At 38.9% G+C, this 17,057-nt stretch overlaps 1 protein-coding gene across 1 annotated transcript in view; it reads left to right on the top strand.

Annotated features, from left to right (window-relative positions):
- The window catches only part of LOC113057067 (uncharacterized protein KIAA1109-like), a 63,475-nt gene extending 46,723 nt beyond the window's left edge, over positions 1 to 16,752 (top strand). The window contains exons 67-88 of the mRNA XM_026224119.1: positions 214 to 261; positions 1,576 to 1,808; positions 1,895 to 2,098; positions 2,704 to 2,884; positions 3,182 to 3,365; positions 4,534 to 4,695; positions 4,781 to 4,920; positions 5,005 to 5,197; positions 5,346 to 5,537; positions 5,617 to 5,790; positions 6,477 to 6,614; positions 10,464 to 10,679; positions 10,775 to 10,925; positions 11,006 to 11,163; positions 12,099 to 12,288; positions 12,375 to 12,592; positions 12,672 to 12,923; positions 13,012 to 13,215; positions 14,352 to 14,546; positions 14,652 to 14,786; positions 14,863 to 15,031; positions 15,646 to 16,752. Coding sequence (XP_026079904.1) covers positions 214 to 261; positions 1,576 to 1,808; positions 1,895 to 2,098; positions 2,704 to 2,884; positions 3,182 to 3,365; positions 4,534 to 4,695; positions 4,781 to 4,920; positions 5,005 to 5,197; positions 5,346 to 5,537; positions 5,617 to 5,790; positions 6,477 to 6,614; positions 10,464 to 10,679; positions 10,775 to 10,925; positions 11,006 to 11,163; positions 12,099 to 12,288; positions 12,375 to 12,592; positions 12,672 to 12,923; positions 13,012 to 13,215; positions 14,352 to 14,546; positions 14,652 to 14,786; positions 14,863 to 15,031; positions 15,646 to 15,865 — 3,957 coding nt within the window. The 3' untranslated portion in view covers positions 15,866 to 16,752. The remainder of the gene's footprint in view (positions 1 to 213; positions 262 to 1,575; positions 1,809 to 1,894; positions 2,099 to 2,703; positions 2,885 to 3,181; positions 3,366 to 4,533; positions 4,696 to 4,780; positions 4,921 to 5,004; positions 5,198 to 5,345; positions 5,538 to 5,616; positions 5,791 to 6,476; positions 6,615 to 10,463; positions 10,680 to 10,774; positions 10,926 to 11,005; positions 11,164 to 12,098; positions 12,289 to 12,374; positions 12,593 to 12,671; positions 12,924 to 13,011; positions 13,216 to 14,351; positions 14,547 to 14,651; positions 14,787 to 14,862; positions 15,032 to 15,645) is intronic.
- Positions 16,753 to 17,057: the final 305 nt, after the last annotated feature.

Below are 17,057 nucleotides of genomic sequence, written 5' to 3'. Positions count from 1 at the left end.
TTCCAAAATATTCAAATATCTTACTGACCCCAAACATTTGAACAGCAGTGTACTTGGACAAATACACACACACACACACACACAGTTTTATGGTTTCACCTGCAAAGTGCTTCACTTTGTACTTAATGAAAACCATATGTATTTTATACACGTACTGTGCTGAACATATATGTTCATGTTCTATATAGCTCAGTAAGTTTGTTTGTGTTTAAGATGGAAACCCCAAACGCAATCCCAAGTCCAGCTGACTCTGTTTTTAAGGTATCTGAGAAAAACGGACAAATCAAATCTTAAAATCGCCTCTGCATCTCTATGCATGAAAGTCTTATGGTGTGAAATCGCTAAATCTAAATCTGCTTTTCAAAATCCAATCAAAACTCATCTGTGACAAATTATTTTAGCCTTTTACGATCTTAGGCTGAAGAGTGGTCTTATTTTTTTACACACTCTCACTCCACATGCTGAAGCTGTTCTTTTGCTGTGTTGGTGTAACTAATCAACTCTTCATCGTTTCTTCAGCATGTCTGGATCTTTGTCGGTTGCATTGCTCATGATCTCTTTGTAGTCATCTGTCTATCTTTTCATCTTTTCATTTCTCATCCCTCTCTCCTCCTCTGGGCCGTAGTGGAAAGCATGAATTGGGAAAAGGAAAAGCTTTCTTAAGTAATCACTGGTGTGAATTGACAGTGAGTCAGAATCAGTTTAGTTTAGGTTTTGAGTACATCAACAGATAAAGTGACGTAATTATGGATTGATAGATGATAAACTGACATTCAAGTAAGTGTTCAGTGGAAATATTATAGCAATTTTCCACTCCATGATCCAAACAGATGTCCAGTTGAGGAGAAAATTGTAAATGTTAGACAGTTGGATAAAAGGATAGGCCCATTATAATAGCTTAGTGGCCATTGAGCTTTTAGACATGCCAGGGTTATATTTCACCACAAAATCACAAAATAATTAATACAAAATAAAAATAGAAATTGCATTTTGCTTCAATAACATGAAAGCTTTATTATTTATTTATTTGCATTGGAACAATATTTAAGTAATAACGTAAACATTTCTGTATTACACCAAGAAGGATCACCATTGAATATAATGGTAATTACAAACCCAAGGATAAAATGTCCAGATATATGATGGTAGTGATGCACTCATATTCAAATTCTGTCCAGCTCCAACATTTGATGATTGAAAACTTTTTTTCTACACTGCAATTTACTAAAATTCAGTTGTTTTAAATGTTATAAATAAATGTAGGCATCATAACATTAACATAAAAATGTAAAGTATGAAAGAACTTCATTTTGAGATTTGTTAAAAATCCAGTATTTGGAGAGAATGATACACTTATAAAGTCACTAATATCATGATCCTTAAAATACACCTGAATGATTTTTTTCCCCTCTATTTTTCTTTTGATTTTGTGGTGACGTGTGACCTAGATCTGTTTCTGTTAGAGCCACTCATATAGTCGAGAGGTGCAAATCCTTTAGGAGAGAGAAACTGATGAACAGATGGATAGATATATAGACCAATCATCTGACTGTTGGCTTTCACTGGTTGTTGAAGTTCCCGGAGGAGACAGAGTTGGACCTGTTGTCTGTCACCATTGATGATCCTGCCCATTACCCATCATGCTCAGTGTTCAGTGCCCCTGGCACACCCGCAGTCTTTTCACCAACCATTCCCTTCCAGCCTGATGACAGTCGCCGTGACGAGCTCTCCTCGACTTCGTCAGAGGATTCAGACAAAGACGACGAGTTTTACAGGGAAAGACCACACAGCTATTATCGCAGACCAGGGTGTGTTGAACACACAGCACATGAAAACACTCCACAAACACAATTAAACTCACTAAACTGACATTCTGTATGTTCGTGTTTCTCAGGGGCTCTCAGAGAAAGCCATCTGCGCTGTCAGCATTATTCAGCGAGCGCTGGCCGGCCACACCCCCACAGCGTGGAGCATTGACTCCGCCCACTGAGCGGAACATCGACTTCGAGCTGGATGTGCGTGTTGAGATTGACAGCGGCAAGTGTGTGCTGCACCCCAGCACCCAGCCACCCGAGCATGAAGATCTCGGAGTGAGGAGGTGAAGAGACGCAACAAAATAGTCACACAGTCATGTTGTTTTTAATGTGTCGAGCACTTTGCAGTGATGACATATTTGATGGCCAACCTGGAAATTAGAATCACCCTGGTTCCCTCAACAGAAACTCAATGGGATTTGGATTATTGCCAAAAAAAAAAAAAAAATGTGACCAACAAAAGTTAATGATTCTTGCATGCTATGTTCATAATGACAATCTTCACAAATGTACAAAATTTCAATGAACTTTGAAGCCTAATACAATCCGAAGTAAAAGACAAACTATACTAAGGTCATATGGCTCTAGCAACACCACCGTTAAGCTTCCAACAACTCTTTAAGTCTTTATTTAACAAACAATTCCTGTGAAAGTTTGCGTTAGAATGATTTGCATACGTATGGTATGTCAACAACCTCAGATTTAACCAAAAAACTCATTCATAAAACCCATGACTTCAGCATAATGGAACTGGGGGAAAAAAAAACTTCTCATGGTTTAGTCTACAAAAACGTCATCCCTACATCACTTGTTTTTTTGGTTAGGATTTTTATCAGGGCTGCAAGATGCTCCTGTAAAATGTATTTCTCGTTCTTGTTCTGTTGTTTAGGAGCTGTGAGCGGAGTTCGAGGAGTCTGGACCAGGAATCTCCTCCTAAGAAGCGAAGGCAGCAGCACAGTTTTGCCTCCAGCTCCCAACTACTGACTGCAAAGCGAGTGCCCACCTCTCTGCAGAGCAAGAGCAGTGACATTGAGAACACTGTCTTCTATATCCCTGGAGTGGATGTTAAGGTCTGCTGTGGGTCTTTTGATATGCTTCACACAGCTATGTGTATTTTCTTGTGGTTCAAGTAAAGTAGAATTTTTTTTGGCTATTTTTTTTTTCTAACCTGAGACGTATATTTTGAGATTTGAGTGTCAGATGACGTTATATCAGCACTCATTTGATGTGTAAAACACTCATAGGGCTATAGACCTATTTAAATGCATTTAAATTACACTAGCATTCATGCAACAAATATCACGGGTACAATGCTCAACCACTGCAAAGAAAAAATTCAAGCCCACCCCACCCTGTTTCTTTTACAGCTGCATTACAATTCTAAAATGCTGAAGACTGATTCGCCCAATGCCTCGCGTGGATCGTCCCTTCCCAGAACCTTTTCCAAAGAGTCCAAGCTGTATGGTATGAGAGATGCACCCACACCAGCAACCTCAGGCCCTGGCAAGACTTACACACTCCTCTCCCCCCCTCCCCCTCCTCTCCCTTCAGGTACACACTCTCTTCCTGTCTCGTCGTCTGCATGTGCTCAGCCTCGTCTCTGTCACTGGAGCATGGCCCACAGCTTTTTTTTTTTTTCTGCTGTGGTTTACTGCTTGGGTTGAGACAAGCTTCTGTTATTAGTTATTTTTATAATATTGTTGGCGACAGTTTCTGTTTGTCCTCTTTCACTCTTTGCTTCATTTTTCTGACATCAGTTAAAATCTGAAAAGTGTATACAATACTGTTCTAAGGTTTGGGGTCGATTAAAACAAAATACAGCATAAAGAAACTATTTTTTTAAAGTGATTTATTCTAATATAAAATATCTGTTTTCTATTTTAATATATTTGAAAATGTATTTTATTCCTTTGATGCAAAGCTACATTTTCAACTGTCATCACTCAGGTCTTCAGCTGCTGATGCTGATTTGATGCTTAAGAAACATTTCTGATTAATGAATTTGAAAGTTTTTATTTTTATAGAAACTGATAATTTTTTTCTAGGATTTTTTGTTATGAATAGAAAGTTTAAAAAACAGCATACATTTGAAATTGAAATCTTTCATTTTAATTCCTTTTAAATTTTATTCTTTGGTGAAATCCGTGTATTTATTTCTTTAAGAAAATTTATCAACCCTGAACTTTTGAACAGTAGTAAAAAAAAAACTAAAATAACACTAAATATATTAAATAACAGTAAGTACCCTGAAGTCATTTTGGACAAAAGTATCTTCTAAATGAATAAATGCAATTAAATGCAATTAAATATCTTAGCAATTGCTTCAAGGAACAGTTCACAAAAAAATGAAGAAAGAAATTACTCCACCTCATGTTGTTTCATTGAGATGTTCAAGTTTCTCTTTTTCACATAAATGAATTAAACTGCAAGCTATTTATAGTTCTGGACATTGCTATATATTGATCACACTTTTTTTTTACCATTTTTTTAAAGACATTTCAATGCATCTTATGCTTGTGTTAAACAATTTCTGGGTTTTTTGGCTGTGTTACTGTGCGTCATGCATATTGAGTGCATGCAAGAGCTGCATTAGATGCCATATGTTTGCATCCTGAACAGGAATCTGTTGTGTTCAGTGCATGAAAATTGTATAAATTGGCGACAGACAATGGTTGTCTTTTAACTTTATGTCTGTGTGATTTTGTGTTTGCATAAGCAGCCAAAGGTAAAGCAAGTGTAGGGGTGAAGACGGCTAAGCTGTATGCATGGGTAGCTCTGCAGACACTGCCAGAGGAAATGGTCATCAGTCCATGTCTGCTAGACTTCCTGGAGAAAGCACTGGAGACCATTCCCATCACACCAATCGACAGGAACTATGCAAGTCAGTGTGCTTTTTGTTTGAACATTTATCGCTCTTCCTTTCCATGTGTACAGTTTATGCTGATATTCAATGCGTGTTTTTGTAGCTCTGAATGTTCCTGAGGAAGATGTAGGTCACTTTGATTCTGTGGAGCCTCTGGAGGAGTCTCAGGTGTCTCTTGTGTCTTCTGCTACATCTCCATACTCTTCCTTCCCTGTGGATGTGGTAGTTTATGTCAGGGTGCAGGTATACCAGCGTTCCTTCAAGAAATACTAACTAGTAGGAACCATCTCAAAGCGGTTGGCTAATTCAGTCTTGTTTGTTTCTCAGCCATCTCAGATCCGGTTCAGCTGTCTGCCCATGTCTCGTGTGGAGTGTATGCTGAAACTTCCCTCTCTAGACCTGGTGTTCTCATCCAACAGAGGTGAGCTAGAGCCCACCACCCATCCATCTGAGGGACAACACACCCCCTCCTCCACACCTCCATCGGTCCACAATGCCAACAGAGTGCCTGGAAGCAAAGGTATAAATGGACTGTCCTGAAAATCTCTCTTATGTTATTTTGAAATACACTACTATTCTGGTTTTTGGGTCAATAAGTGGTGTTTCTTTGAGTTCTCAATGGTTTGAGAGTGTTTTGGGTAATGGAACCACTGTCTTCCATCCCTCAGGTCCATCCAGTCCTCCAGGCCGGAGTCGCCACCACAGCAGCCAATCAGATCTAACAGGCCCATCCTTAAACTCATCAGGTCTGAGCTTTACCGCCTGTATGTCAGATTTTTCACTGTTTGTGTTTCATCCTTATGGAGCCGGCAAACAGAAGTCTGCAGTTACTGGCCTCCCACCTGGACCAGGACCACTGGGTGAGAGCCCTGTGCAGAGACAGTCCTCAGAAATATTTTGACAGTTGTAAAATTCTAAAGATAACATTGTTTTTTTTAGGAGTTGACGAGGAGGCCTCCTCAGTGACAGGCAGGAAAGACTCTCTCTCCATCAACCTGGAGTTTGTAAAAGTCAGCCTTTCCCGGATGAGACGGACAGGATGTCCAGCATTTATTGATACTCTCATTGCCAGCAAGGGTGGGAAGATGGACACAACTCTTATCAACATCTCCGGTGAGGAATTTCCTTCAGGATGTCTGATTATATCACCCTACTGAACCTTTTTCCATAAGTCTCATACTTTAGCATTATGCATGAATACATACACAAAAGTTTAGGGTCAGTAAGAATCTTTTTTTTTTTTTTTTTTTTTTTTTTTTTTAGCAGTTATGCATTTCATTGATCAAAAGTGACAGTAAAGATAAATAAATTAATTCAATTTATGCATTTAGCAGTCGCTTTTATTCAAAGTGACTTCGTGCATTCAGGCTAACAGTTTTTACCTAACGTGTTCCCCGGGAATCGAACCCACAACCTTGTGTTGCTAACGCAATGCTCTTCCACTTGAGCCACAGGAATACTAATATATAATATTTATAAAGTTAAAAAAGATTTATATTTCAAATAAATGAGGTTCTTTTGAACTTTCTATTCATGGAACAATCCTAAAACAATTTATAACATTTTCAAATACACACTGATAATAATAAAAATAATTATTGATCACCAAAAAAAAAAACATTAAATTGTAATATTTCACAGTATTACTGTTTTAATGTATTTTTGCATAAGAAAAACTTTTAACCCCAAACTTTTGAATGGTAGTTTGTTTAAAAATGAAATGCAATAAAAGGGAATCTTTCAGTTGTCTCAATAACTAATTTATGACACTGTGTGTGTGTGTTCTTATTTTCTACTAGCGGTGTGTGATATCGGTTCTGCTTCCTTCAAGTATGACATGAGACGTCTGAGTGAGATTCTAGCATTTCCCCGTGCTTGGTACCGCAGAAGCATTGCCAGAAGATTGTTTTTAGGAGACCAGACCATTAACTTACCAGGTTATACATATACACTCTCATCATTACAATACGGTTCAACAGTTTGGAATCACTATTAAGTTGATGTAGGGATGCTTCACAAAAATAGCATTTAAGTGTAATATTGTACATTATTATTATTGTTTTAAATATGTCTTTAATTAAATACTTATTTATTTTTATGTATTTTTATATATTTTCATATTTGTTAAATAAAGCCTTATCATCTAAGATGAAAAAGTTGTGCTACTGAAGTGTGGCAATCATAATACGGTGTTATAATACCAATTTTGGTTTCAGAAATAGTCACAAAAAAACACATTTCAATAGTTGTTCTTTGGAGAGATGGAGGCTATTTCATGCACTGCTGTCTGGAAAGAAGAAAGCAAACAGTATATAACAAGAAGCATATCAGAGTTTCTAGTTTGAGAAACAGATCCCTCACTGGTGCACAGCTGGCAGCTTTATTGAACCGTACATGCCAAAACATACGCAGCAGTGAAAAGTAATTGTGAATGTCATTGACAAAGCTACATAAAAAATAAAAAAAAAATGAAAGAAAAAGAAAAAGGCTAGAATAGTCAAAAAGGAAAACAGCATTATGAATTGATGATCTAGGTTTAAGGTATTGAGTGACTTAAAGAGATAGATCACCTAAAAATAAAAATTGCCATTATTTAGCCACCCTCATGCCATTCCAAGCCCATAACACTTTGGTTAATCTTTAAAACACACATGAAGATTTTTAAAATGAAATCTGAGAGGTTTCTGTCCCTCCACTGAACATAATAGGGATCGTTAAAGGTAGGGTAGGCGATTTGGGAAAGGCTAGCGATAGAAAGTTAGCTTTGAAAGCATAATATTACAATAATAGCGCCTTTAACTCTTGCTGGAAGATGCTGCAAACAGTGTGCACAGAGGTATGCAAATACATATTTTGACAGGCAGGTAGGACAGCCTATCATAATGTTCAGACTGAACATTTGATGGTCCTACGCCTTCCACAGACGACACGTCAATCAAGCCATTTGATCCAAGTTTTGTAAAAAGAGATGATCAACATAAACAGGTTTAATTTGCATCTAAGCAATGATTGGTACGTACTTAGGAGCACATCACATATGGTAAACATGGAAGCTCAAACCTGTGTGAGTGACCCATTGGTATTTGCTCTAGCATGTGATTGACACATAAGTTTCCATATTTAGCATATGTGATGCACTCTATGTGTGGTTTAAAGGGACAATAAGTATCTTTTTAGGTATTTTATTATCTAAAATCAATATTTTTATTCATAAATATGCCCTCAATGGTGTACAAATACCTATGCCAATGTTTAAACTAATCCTTGTAAATGAAGAATTTATTATCTTTATATACATGGGACGGGTAGGTTGACGGAGGCTTCCATGTAGTTCCGCCATCTTGCAAAACTATAATAGCAGAGAGGGACAAAAAGTACTAAGCCAACGCGTTTCCACAGCGCGTTTTCGGTCAGAGCCAGAAACGCAGGTGCAGAGCAGTGAGAGGCGCTTGAAACTGCTCCGGCAAGTTTAAAAGTCTGGATTGCATTCTTATTATGGACCATACATATGCCGCGCCACAGGAGAAGAAAACATCGTCGCCAAAACAGTCAAAAATAGAACGTAAAAGGAAACGTGACCGTAGATTACAGAAAACAAGAGTTAATGTCGGGGAAGCTTTTTCTAGGTGGAAAGAGCTAATGCTGGATAAAGATTTCAAAAGAGACGCTGAAGTGGCCAGTTTTCTTCTCGACAGGTAAGTCAGTGTTACAGTCTATATTATAATATTTTTTTATATCTAACAATGCATATAATTCAGAAAATATAACGAATAAATTAGACATAACTACTAATTACAATATTTCATGTTTTCCACAGTCAGTAATTCATACTGTAACATTCGTTTGTTAGTTGTCATGTTGCAGTTTGTTTGAAATAACACACCTGTTCACCTGAAGGAAAACTCGACGAAGTGCTATTAGAATACATCCTGTCAAAGCTTTTTGGTACATATCGCCTACCGTAGATGCAATGCGCATTTGAAAAAGCGAGGCGCTGGAGAGCAAAATTAGTTTGAATGCAAAATACAATTTCACCACTAGATGGGAGTAATTCCTACTCAGTGTCCCTTTAAATGAATAAAAGCTTAATTAAATCTATTCATCGTATAAAGAGATGGCATCTCTACACAAGACTTGGATTAAACAAATTAATTTAGATTCAAATAGGTTAATTTTACATTTACATTTAGTCATTTAGCAGACGGTTTTATCCAAAGCGACTTACAAATGAGGACAGTGGAAGCAATCAAAAAACAACAAAAAGAGCAATGATATAAGGTAAGACAGTATAATTTTTTTTTTTTTTTTTTTTTTTTTTATGTTAAGAATAGAATTAGAATAGTGAGTGCTAAAGTTAGAGTGTCAAATAAAGATGGAAGAGATGGGTTTTAAGCCGATTCTTGAAGATGGCTAAGGACTCTGTTGCTGATTGAGTTGGGGAGGTCATTCCACCAGGAGGGAACATTTAATTTAAAAGTCTGTAAAAGTGACTTTTTGCTTCTTTGGGATGGCACAATCAAGCGACTTCACTTGCAGAGCGCAAGCTTCTAGATGGCACATAAGTCTGAAGTAATACATTTAGGTAAATGGGTGCAGAGCCAGTGATGGTTTTGTAGGCAAACATCAATGCCTTGAATTTTATGCGAACATCTATTGGTAGCCAGGGCAAATTGATAAACAGGTGTGACCTGTATTCTTTTTTGGGCTAATTAAAATTAATCTTGCTGCCTCGTTCTGTATTAATTGTAAAGGTTTGATAGAAGTGACCGGAAGACCTGTCAAGAGGGCATTGCAATAGTCCAGCCTGGACAGAACAAGAGCTTGAACAAGGAGTTGTGCAGCATCTTCCGAAAGAAGGGCCTGATCTTCTTGATATTGAATATAACAAATCTGCAGGACCGGACAGTTTTAGCAATGTGGTCTGAGAAAGTCAGCTAATCATCAATCATAACTCCAAGGCTTCTGGCAGTTTCTGAAGGAGTTATGGTTGATGTGCCTAACTTGATGGTAAAATTGTGATGAAACGATGGGTTTGCTGGAAGCACAAGCAGTTCTGTCTTGGCAAGGTTGAGTTGAAGGTAATGGTTCATCATCCAGCAAGAAATGTCTGTTAGACAAGCTGAGATGCGAGTAGCTACCGTCGGATCATCAGGATTGAATGAGAGGTAGAGTTGAGTGTCATCAGCATAGCAGTGGTATGAAAAGCCATGTTTCTGAATGACCGAACAGAATGATGCCATGTAGACAGAGAAGAGAAGTGGTCCAAGAACTGAGCCCTGAGGCACCCCAGTAATTAGATGTTGTGACATGGACACCTCACCTCTCTAAGATACTTTGAAGGACCTATCTGATAGGTAAGACTCAAACTATTGAAGTGTGGTTCCTGAGATGCCTTTTGCCAGTAGGGTTGATAGGAGGATCTGGTGGTTAACCATGTCATGACACGTTTACGACACCTCTAAGCTTTTTAGATCTTCTAGGTTTTGGAGTTCTAATTTAGGGGTTCAGAAACCTCATTAAAATATCTTCATTTTGTGTTTTTGAAGATTAACTAAAGTCAGATTGGTTTGGAATGTCGTGATGGTTAGAAATTCTACAGACTTTTCATTTTTAGGTGAATTATGCCTTTAAGACTAGCTTCAGAAAGCATGTAATAAAAAAAATCACCTAAATGTCTTATTAAAATCAGAGATTTCGAGCAATAATGTATTTCTGGTCACCTGTTTCCAGTCATCTTACATCTTCAGTGCTGGAAAGTGTTGATACTAAGAGCAGATGTGTTGTAGCCTCAGGTCCTGCAACGCCAGACTCTGTGGAGAGCATTGCGCAGCACCTGTCTCCCGAGTCCAGCCGTAAAGCGTACTGGAGGACATGGGATGGCAAGTCCACTCAACACCCCTCCTCCTCCGTCTTCACTGATGCCACACCAAGCCATGCACACCTAAAATCACCTGCCACCGGACGTTCACGCAGCGTGTCCGACTCCTCAGCACCGCGCAGAGGTACGAATGTACATGGTGCTGGGATTCTGTTGATGATGCGCTGCTCTGGGACTTACATATAAAAACCAATGTTGTGTGTCTGTGTGTTTCTACAGACTCTGTTACCAAGACCTCCACCCCGTCGTTCCGGAATGGAAAAGCAGCAGCACAGCAGGGTTCGCCATGGGAGACGCTGGTGGTGTTCGCTATCAACCTTAAACAGCTTAATGTTCAGATGAACATGAGCAACGTCATGGGCAACAATACGTATGAAAGACATATCGAAACAATTTTAAGGCGGCTTAATATGCTGTCTGATGTCTAATTCTGAATGTATGTTTGAACAGTTGGACAACAAGTGGGCTGAAGAGTCAGGGCCGTCTGTCCGTGGGTAGTAACCGAGATCGTGAGATCAGCATGTCTGTTGGACTGGGCCGCTCCAAACTGGATTCCAAAGGAGGAGTGGTGGGTGGCAACATTGATGTCAACACACTCGAGATGGTCTGTAAGTAACTTTTATTAATTTATTTATTTAACTTTATTTTTGAGAGAGAGAAGTTACAACCTCTAAATCTGATTTTTTTTATTTTTATGAATGCGTATGTTCTCTAATTAATATGCATAATTCTAATAATGTTACAGTGTTAAACCAGTTTCAGTGGCTATGAAAACAGACTTTAATTTTGCTATTCACCACCACAAAACTTTATAAAACTAAATATTGCTATTGGCTGAATCTATTGTTTTTATATCTAGTTTGTTATGTCTATTAATGATGTTTCTCCTCTATGAAGAAAAATTACGTAATTAACTGAATTTAAGTTATAACTTAATCAAAACAACCCAACTGCAGTTTGATTGATATTACTTGGAATGCACAATAAAAAAAAAATTTGGTTTCTGAAAATCAATAAAAATGGAGTTATCGGTTTTTGCAAATTAACTCTTCAGATGTTGTGTTTGATAAGTTTTATGGGTAATGTGTAAAAAACTAACAGACAACAAAACTTTGTTTTGAGATGATCATCTACTGCACACATATTTATTTTTTTTGACCTTGACATTTTTAATAAAAGTATCATAACAGACATCATTCTGATGACATATGCAACACTTCTCCAATCATTTAGTCACCTCTACCTCTTATTTGACTCCAAGCACAGATCTGCCTCCATTAAATCAACAACAAATAGATAAAAGTCCCTCCCATACTTTTTTTCTTGGTGATGTGTTGCACTTGGATGCATATCATAATACAGAAGAAAATATCGGTCCATACTTCACCAATTCAACTACACCGCTTTCGTTCCATTTTAGTTTTACTTTAATTGAAATTCTGAATTTGATTTGGACATGTAAAGGCCTTTGCAATTCTGTATGACACACAACACTGGTGTCTTTTCATCCTCTTTGGTGACTGAGAACTGGTTGTTCTTTCAGCTCATATTTCAGAACATCCAAATCGGCAGCCCAGTCATAAGATCCAGATCACCATGGGTTCTACAGAGGCCCGGCTGGACTACATGGGTTCCAGCATATTGATGGGCATCTTCAGTAATGCTGACCTGCAACTCCAGGACGAGTGGAAGGTGAACCTCTGCACGACTGATTCCAGTCTTTCTGAGAAAAGGTAAGGACTGTCAATCATATAAGTGAAGATTATGTAAAAGATGACCACCACTGTAACAAACATTCACTGATGTGTATGTCCTCCAGTGAGATCTTTGTACATGGAGACCTGCAGTGGGACATATTCCAGGTGATCATCTCCCGCTCCACAACCCCTGACCTGATAAAGATCGGCATGAAGCTACAGGAGTTCTTCACACAGCAGTTTGACACCAGCAAGCGAGCCCTGTCCACCTGGGGCCCGGTCCCCTACATGCCTCCCAAAACCCCGGTCATCAACATGGACAAAGGAGCAGCTGAACTCTGTTAGTGTGCTTTTGACAATTCTAGATTACACAAAAACATTTTATAATAAAGACCAACATAAATGTCTGTTTCTTTTAGATATGGATGCAGCTCATCACAGGCATTGGCCCAGTGTGTTGAAGATGGTGGCAGGGTGTCACATTTCCCTCTTCCAGATGCCTCTTCCAGAGGATGCTGTGCAGCTGGGGGGCTCCATGAGTCTCCATGGCAATCACATGACTCTGGCTTGTTTCCACGGGCCCAACTTCCGTTCCAAGTCTTGGGTGCTGTTCCATCTGGAAGAGCCCAACATCGCCTTCTGGACAGAAGCACAGAAGATCTGGGAGGATGGTACAGACATAGTGCTACCAATCCATTCAACCAATAATTTCAGGGAGCTTTCATAAATTGAGACTTACAAGTTGTGTTATTTGTCTAGGCTCCAGTGATGATTCTACATACATCGTTCAAACCCTTGACTTTCACCTTGGGCATAATACAATGGTAACCAAGCCTTGCGGTGCTCTGGAGAGCCCGATGGCAACAATCACTAAGGTCACCCGCCACCGCCATGAAAACCCCCCACATGGGGTGGCTACAGTCAAAGAATGGTTCAACTATGTCACTGCCATGAGGAATGAAGGTAGACATTGCACACTCACTGAGCTGCCTTGCTGTCTATTGCCCAATATGTGATATCATGTTAACTCTACACATACCTTATCATTTTTGCTTGCCAGTTTATTGATTCCATAAAAAAGACAAGCTGTAGACACCCTGGTTTGCACTAGGTGCCAGTCAGCAGTGAGTTCTTGTTGTATGTTATTGTACAGCTGTGGTTACAAAATCTTTCCCTACACTCTTATTGTGATTGTCAATCTTTTTTTCTTTAGGCAAACACGAATTTGACAGCAATTTCCCCTCTACATGTCTTGAGATATCGCAATATTATCACCATGGTTCCGTTTGGTCATGATAATCTGTCTTCAGAAGATTTTCCATGGCATGGCATTTTAGGATGCACTTAAAAACGACTTCTAAGGCATCTGCTGTGTAACCACTGTATTTCTTTTACATAAGCACCATTCGCTTAACATTTTTCAGCCCAGTCTGCTGTTTTTGTTTATACCAATTATATATCATATAAAATCATTTATTAGATTGGATTGTGAGGTTAATAATTGTCATTATTTCATTATTTTCTAGATTTTACAGTTACAGTAGGATGTTACAATATTCTTCGCAAGAACGTGATACCTAAACGGTTCTATTCTAATATCAGAATTTACCTAAATCATTTTAGTTTCAGATGTTATTCTGATTTGACCTGCACAGGAGAGAATACATTCTGTGTCACTTTTCAAACAAGTCCATTTCAGAGCATAAAACTGTAAAAAAAAAAAATAATAATAATTTTTGTAATAGACATTGCTTTCATTCCTAATTTAGAATTTATTTTCCCACTTAGCTCTTTGTAGTGCATTATGGGATTGCACTCTCCCAAAAATACGTATAGTTTGATGCTTTAGAATTGAGCAAGAAAAAAACCCATTTTGATTGTTTTGTCTGTCTTGTGGAAAAGCCTTTGCATGGGTTAGAATTAGGTGAGCACACCTGTGATGCCTTAAAAACTGTTTATACAGGCAGCTCGCTGGCTTCTGGAACAGAGCCAGTGTAAAGCCATCTTGTTGCCTAATCACTGTCACCTGTTCATGATTACTATATTTTCTGTTCTTTCCCAATAAAAATATCTCTGTCTCTTTTTTCCTCTCGTCTCAGAGCTGAACTTGTTGCGTAATGTGGATGCAAACAACTCGGAGAGCGGCGCAGCAGCAAAGAGCTCCAGCCTCCTCAGCGGCTTCAAGGGCGCCTCCAGCTACAACCATGAAACCGAGACCATCTTTGCCCTTCCCAAAATGCAGCTCGAGTTCAAATCCATCCACGTACAAGACCCTGAGGAACCTTCTCTCAGTGGTACAGACTTATAAACTGCCCTAATGTAATATTCTAGCAGCCTCTGGCAGTTAAGCTTGTATAGTGTGAGTGCAGGACCCTCGCTGACTCTGAGCTGTGTTGCAGATGCCAGCAGTAAACCCAAAGTGGAGTGCAGTGTGGTGACCGAGTTCACCGATCACATCTGCGTTACCATGGATGCAGAGCTCATCATGTTCCTGCATGACCTGGTGTCGGCATACTTGAAAGAAAAGGAGAAAGGTGAGATCATGAAATGAAGATTCCTGTCTTCATACATGTCCTGTCACTGTAGTGAAGCATGTCGCTTGTGTTCCAGCTCTCTTCGCGCCGCGCATCTTTGCGTCTCGACCCGGTCAGAGGAGCCCCACGGCGCAGCAGGACGAGGCCTCGTCAGAGAAGAAGGAAAATGAAGAGGGAGTGAACTACACTACAGTGGACTGGAGAGAGTTCCTCTGTAACACATGGCATCTGGAGCCCACACTACGGTAACCCTGCAGTCACATGACCTTCTGACCTCTCAGTTCAGTTACGTCTACACTGCCATTCAAAAGAGGAGCAGTTTAAAAGTTTTTTGCTTAATGAGGCTGTATTTATTTGCTACAAAAAAATATTGTGAAACATTATTGTAATTTATAAAATCGGTTTCCTATTTTAATATACTTTTTAAAATGTAATTTATTTCTGAGTCACAGCGCTGAATTTTCATCAGAAATTACTCCAGTATTCAGTGTCGCATGATCCTTCAGAAATCAGTCTAAAATGTTGATTTATTATCAGTGTTGAAACTGCAAATAGATACAGCCTTCTGACTTAAAAAAAAAACATTAGAAATCATACGGATCCCATACTTTTGAACAGCAGTGTATGTTAATAGACAGTTTTTAAAGTAGTTGCTCAGGTTTTCTGAATGGCTGGTTGATAAAAGTAGTTGCTAGACGGCCGCTAAGCCTTGCTAATGCTAGGAAGTGGTTAAGGTGTCACTAGGACATTGCTAGGTGGTGATGTGTGGTGTCATTTCTCCATAATTTACTCTTCACTTCACCATCATCAGCACAGTTGATGTCGGTAATGAATTAATTTGACGTGTGATATGTTTCAGGTTGATCTCGTGGACGGGCCGTAAGATCGATCCGGTGGGGGTGGACTACATCTTGCAGAAGCTGGGATTCCACCACGCCAGGACTACAATTCCCAAGTGGCTGCAGAGAGGAGTGATGGACCCGCTGGACAAAGTTCTGTCCGTTCTCATTAAGAAACTTGGCATGGCACTGCAGGATGAGAAAGAGAAGAAAGGCCATCGAGACAAAGAGGAGCATTAACTCGAAACACACTAATGTATTGATACATTTCCGCTTATCTGGAGCCATCCATGTGAATTTCCTTATTTTTTTTTTACCTTGTCTGAAACCACTGGATTTATTGCAAACTACTGTACAGCACACACATATTAGTCACCGCTATATTGTGTGAACATTCATGTTTGCCTTGGTTTATATGGCCATAGCTCTTGGAAGACTGAAAGTTTTTTTTTATTTTTTTATTTTCAGATCACCGAGACATGAATAGCTGCTGCTGAATGCCATTTGGACTTTTACCATGAATTAAATGCACTTATACATCACTGACACTAACAAATGAGCAGTGATCTTAAGCTACAGTATACAGGTGTGCTCTTGAAATCAGTTTACATGAGTTCAGAGGAGCGGTGTGCATCTGGTGTTCTTTCTCTGAGCTGATGAATATACTGTTGACTATTGCCAATCAGACTTTTTAAATAGTTTTATTCAACATTTTAAGAGCAAACGATACAGGTAACCCCTGACCGGGTGGTAAAGTGTTCTTTAAGCCAGCAGAGGACTTGTGAACATCCCGAAGCCTAATTATTCCTTTGAGAGTGACCAAATTTTCTGATGCCTGGTTCGCAACACATTTCGAGGGACGATAGAGTAGAAATGCCTCAGATATTCCTGTGAATACATCAGAACTTCAGACTGTGCGGTGTAATGTGAACTGGCCTATAAAGCAAGGCTCGAACTCAAAATAGACAAACAAAATGTAAATATCTTAAATGCAGTTATTACCTATGTTAGGCCTGTGGTGATATTTTTTCCTTTTTCATGTGCAATAGACCATTGTATATACAGAGGTAAATATGTTCAATGTGCTGATTTCTTAACCGAATTAAATCATTACTACTAAAATGAAAGTTATCTGTGGGCTACTTTTGGTTCTTCCTAATTGTTTCACGGAAAATGAGATGAATCTGTTCTGATCATTGAATGCTGTGGAAATGGAAGGTTGCCTTACAGAATACAATATGCTCTTGCATACTGCACAAATGTAGTAGGTTATCTCACTCCATGCTTAAAGAAAATGATCACTCATAACTGTATGCGTCCTGCAGTAATAGGCTATGGTCAGAGTAGTGTAATTGCTGTTTTTGCGGTATCTATATACTGTGCACTAAATGCATAAAACACCTTTGTTTAAATGATTACTACATTTGACAAT

This window comes from Carassius auratus, chromosome 38 (assembly GCF_003368295.1).
Source record: "Carassius auratus strain Wakin chromosome 38, ASM336829v1, whole genome shotgun sequence".
Lineage (NCBI taxonomy): Eukaryota > Metazoa > Chordata > Actinopteri > Cypriniformes > Cyprinidae > Carassius > Carassius auratus.
This window is presented reverse-complemented; position numbering and strand designations above follow the sequence as displayed.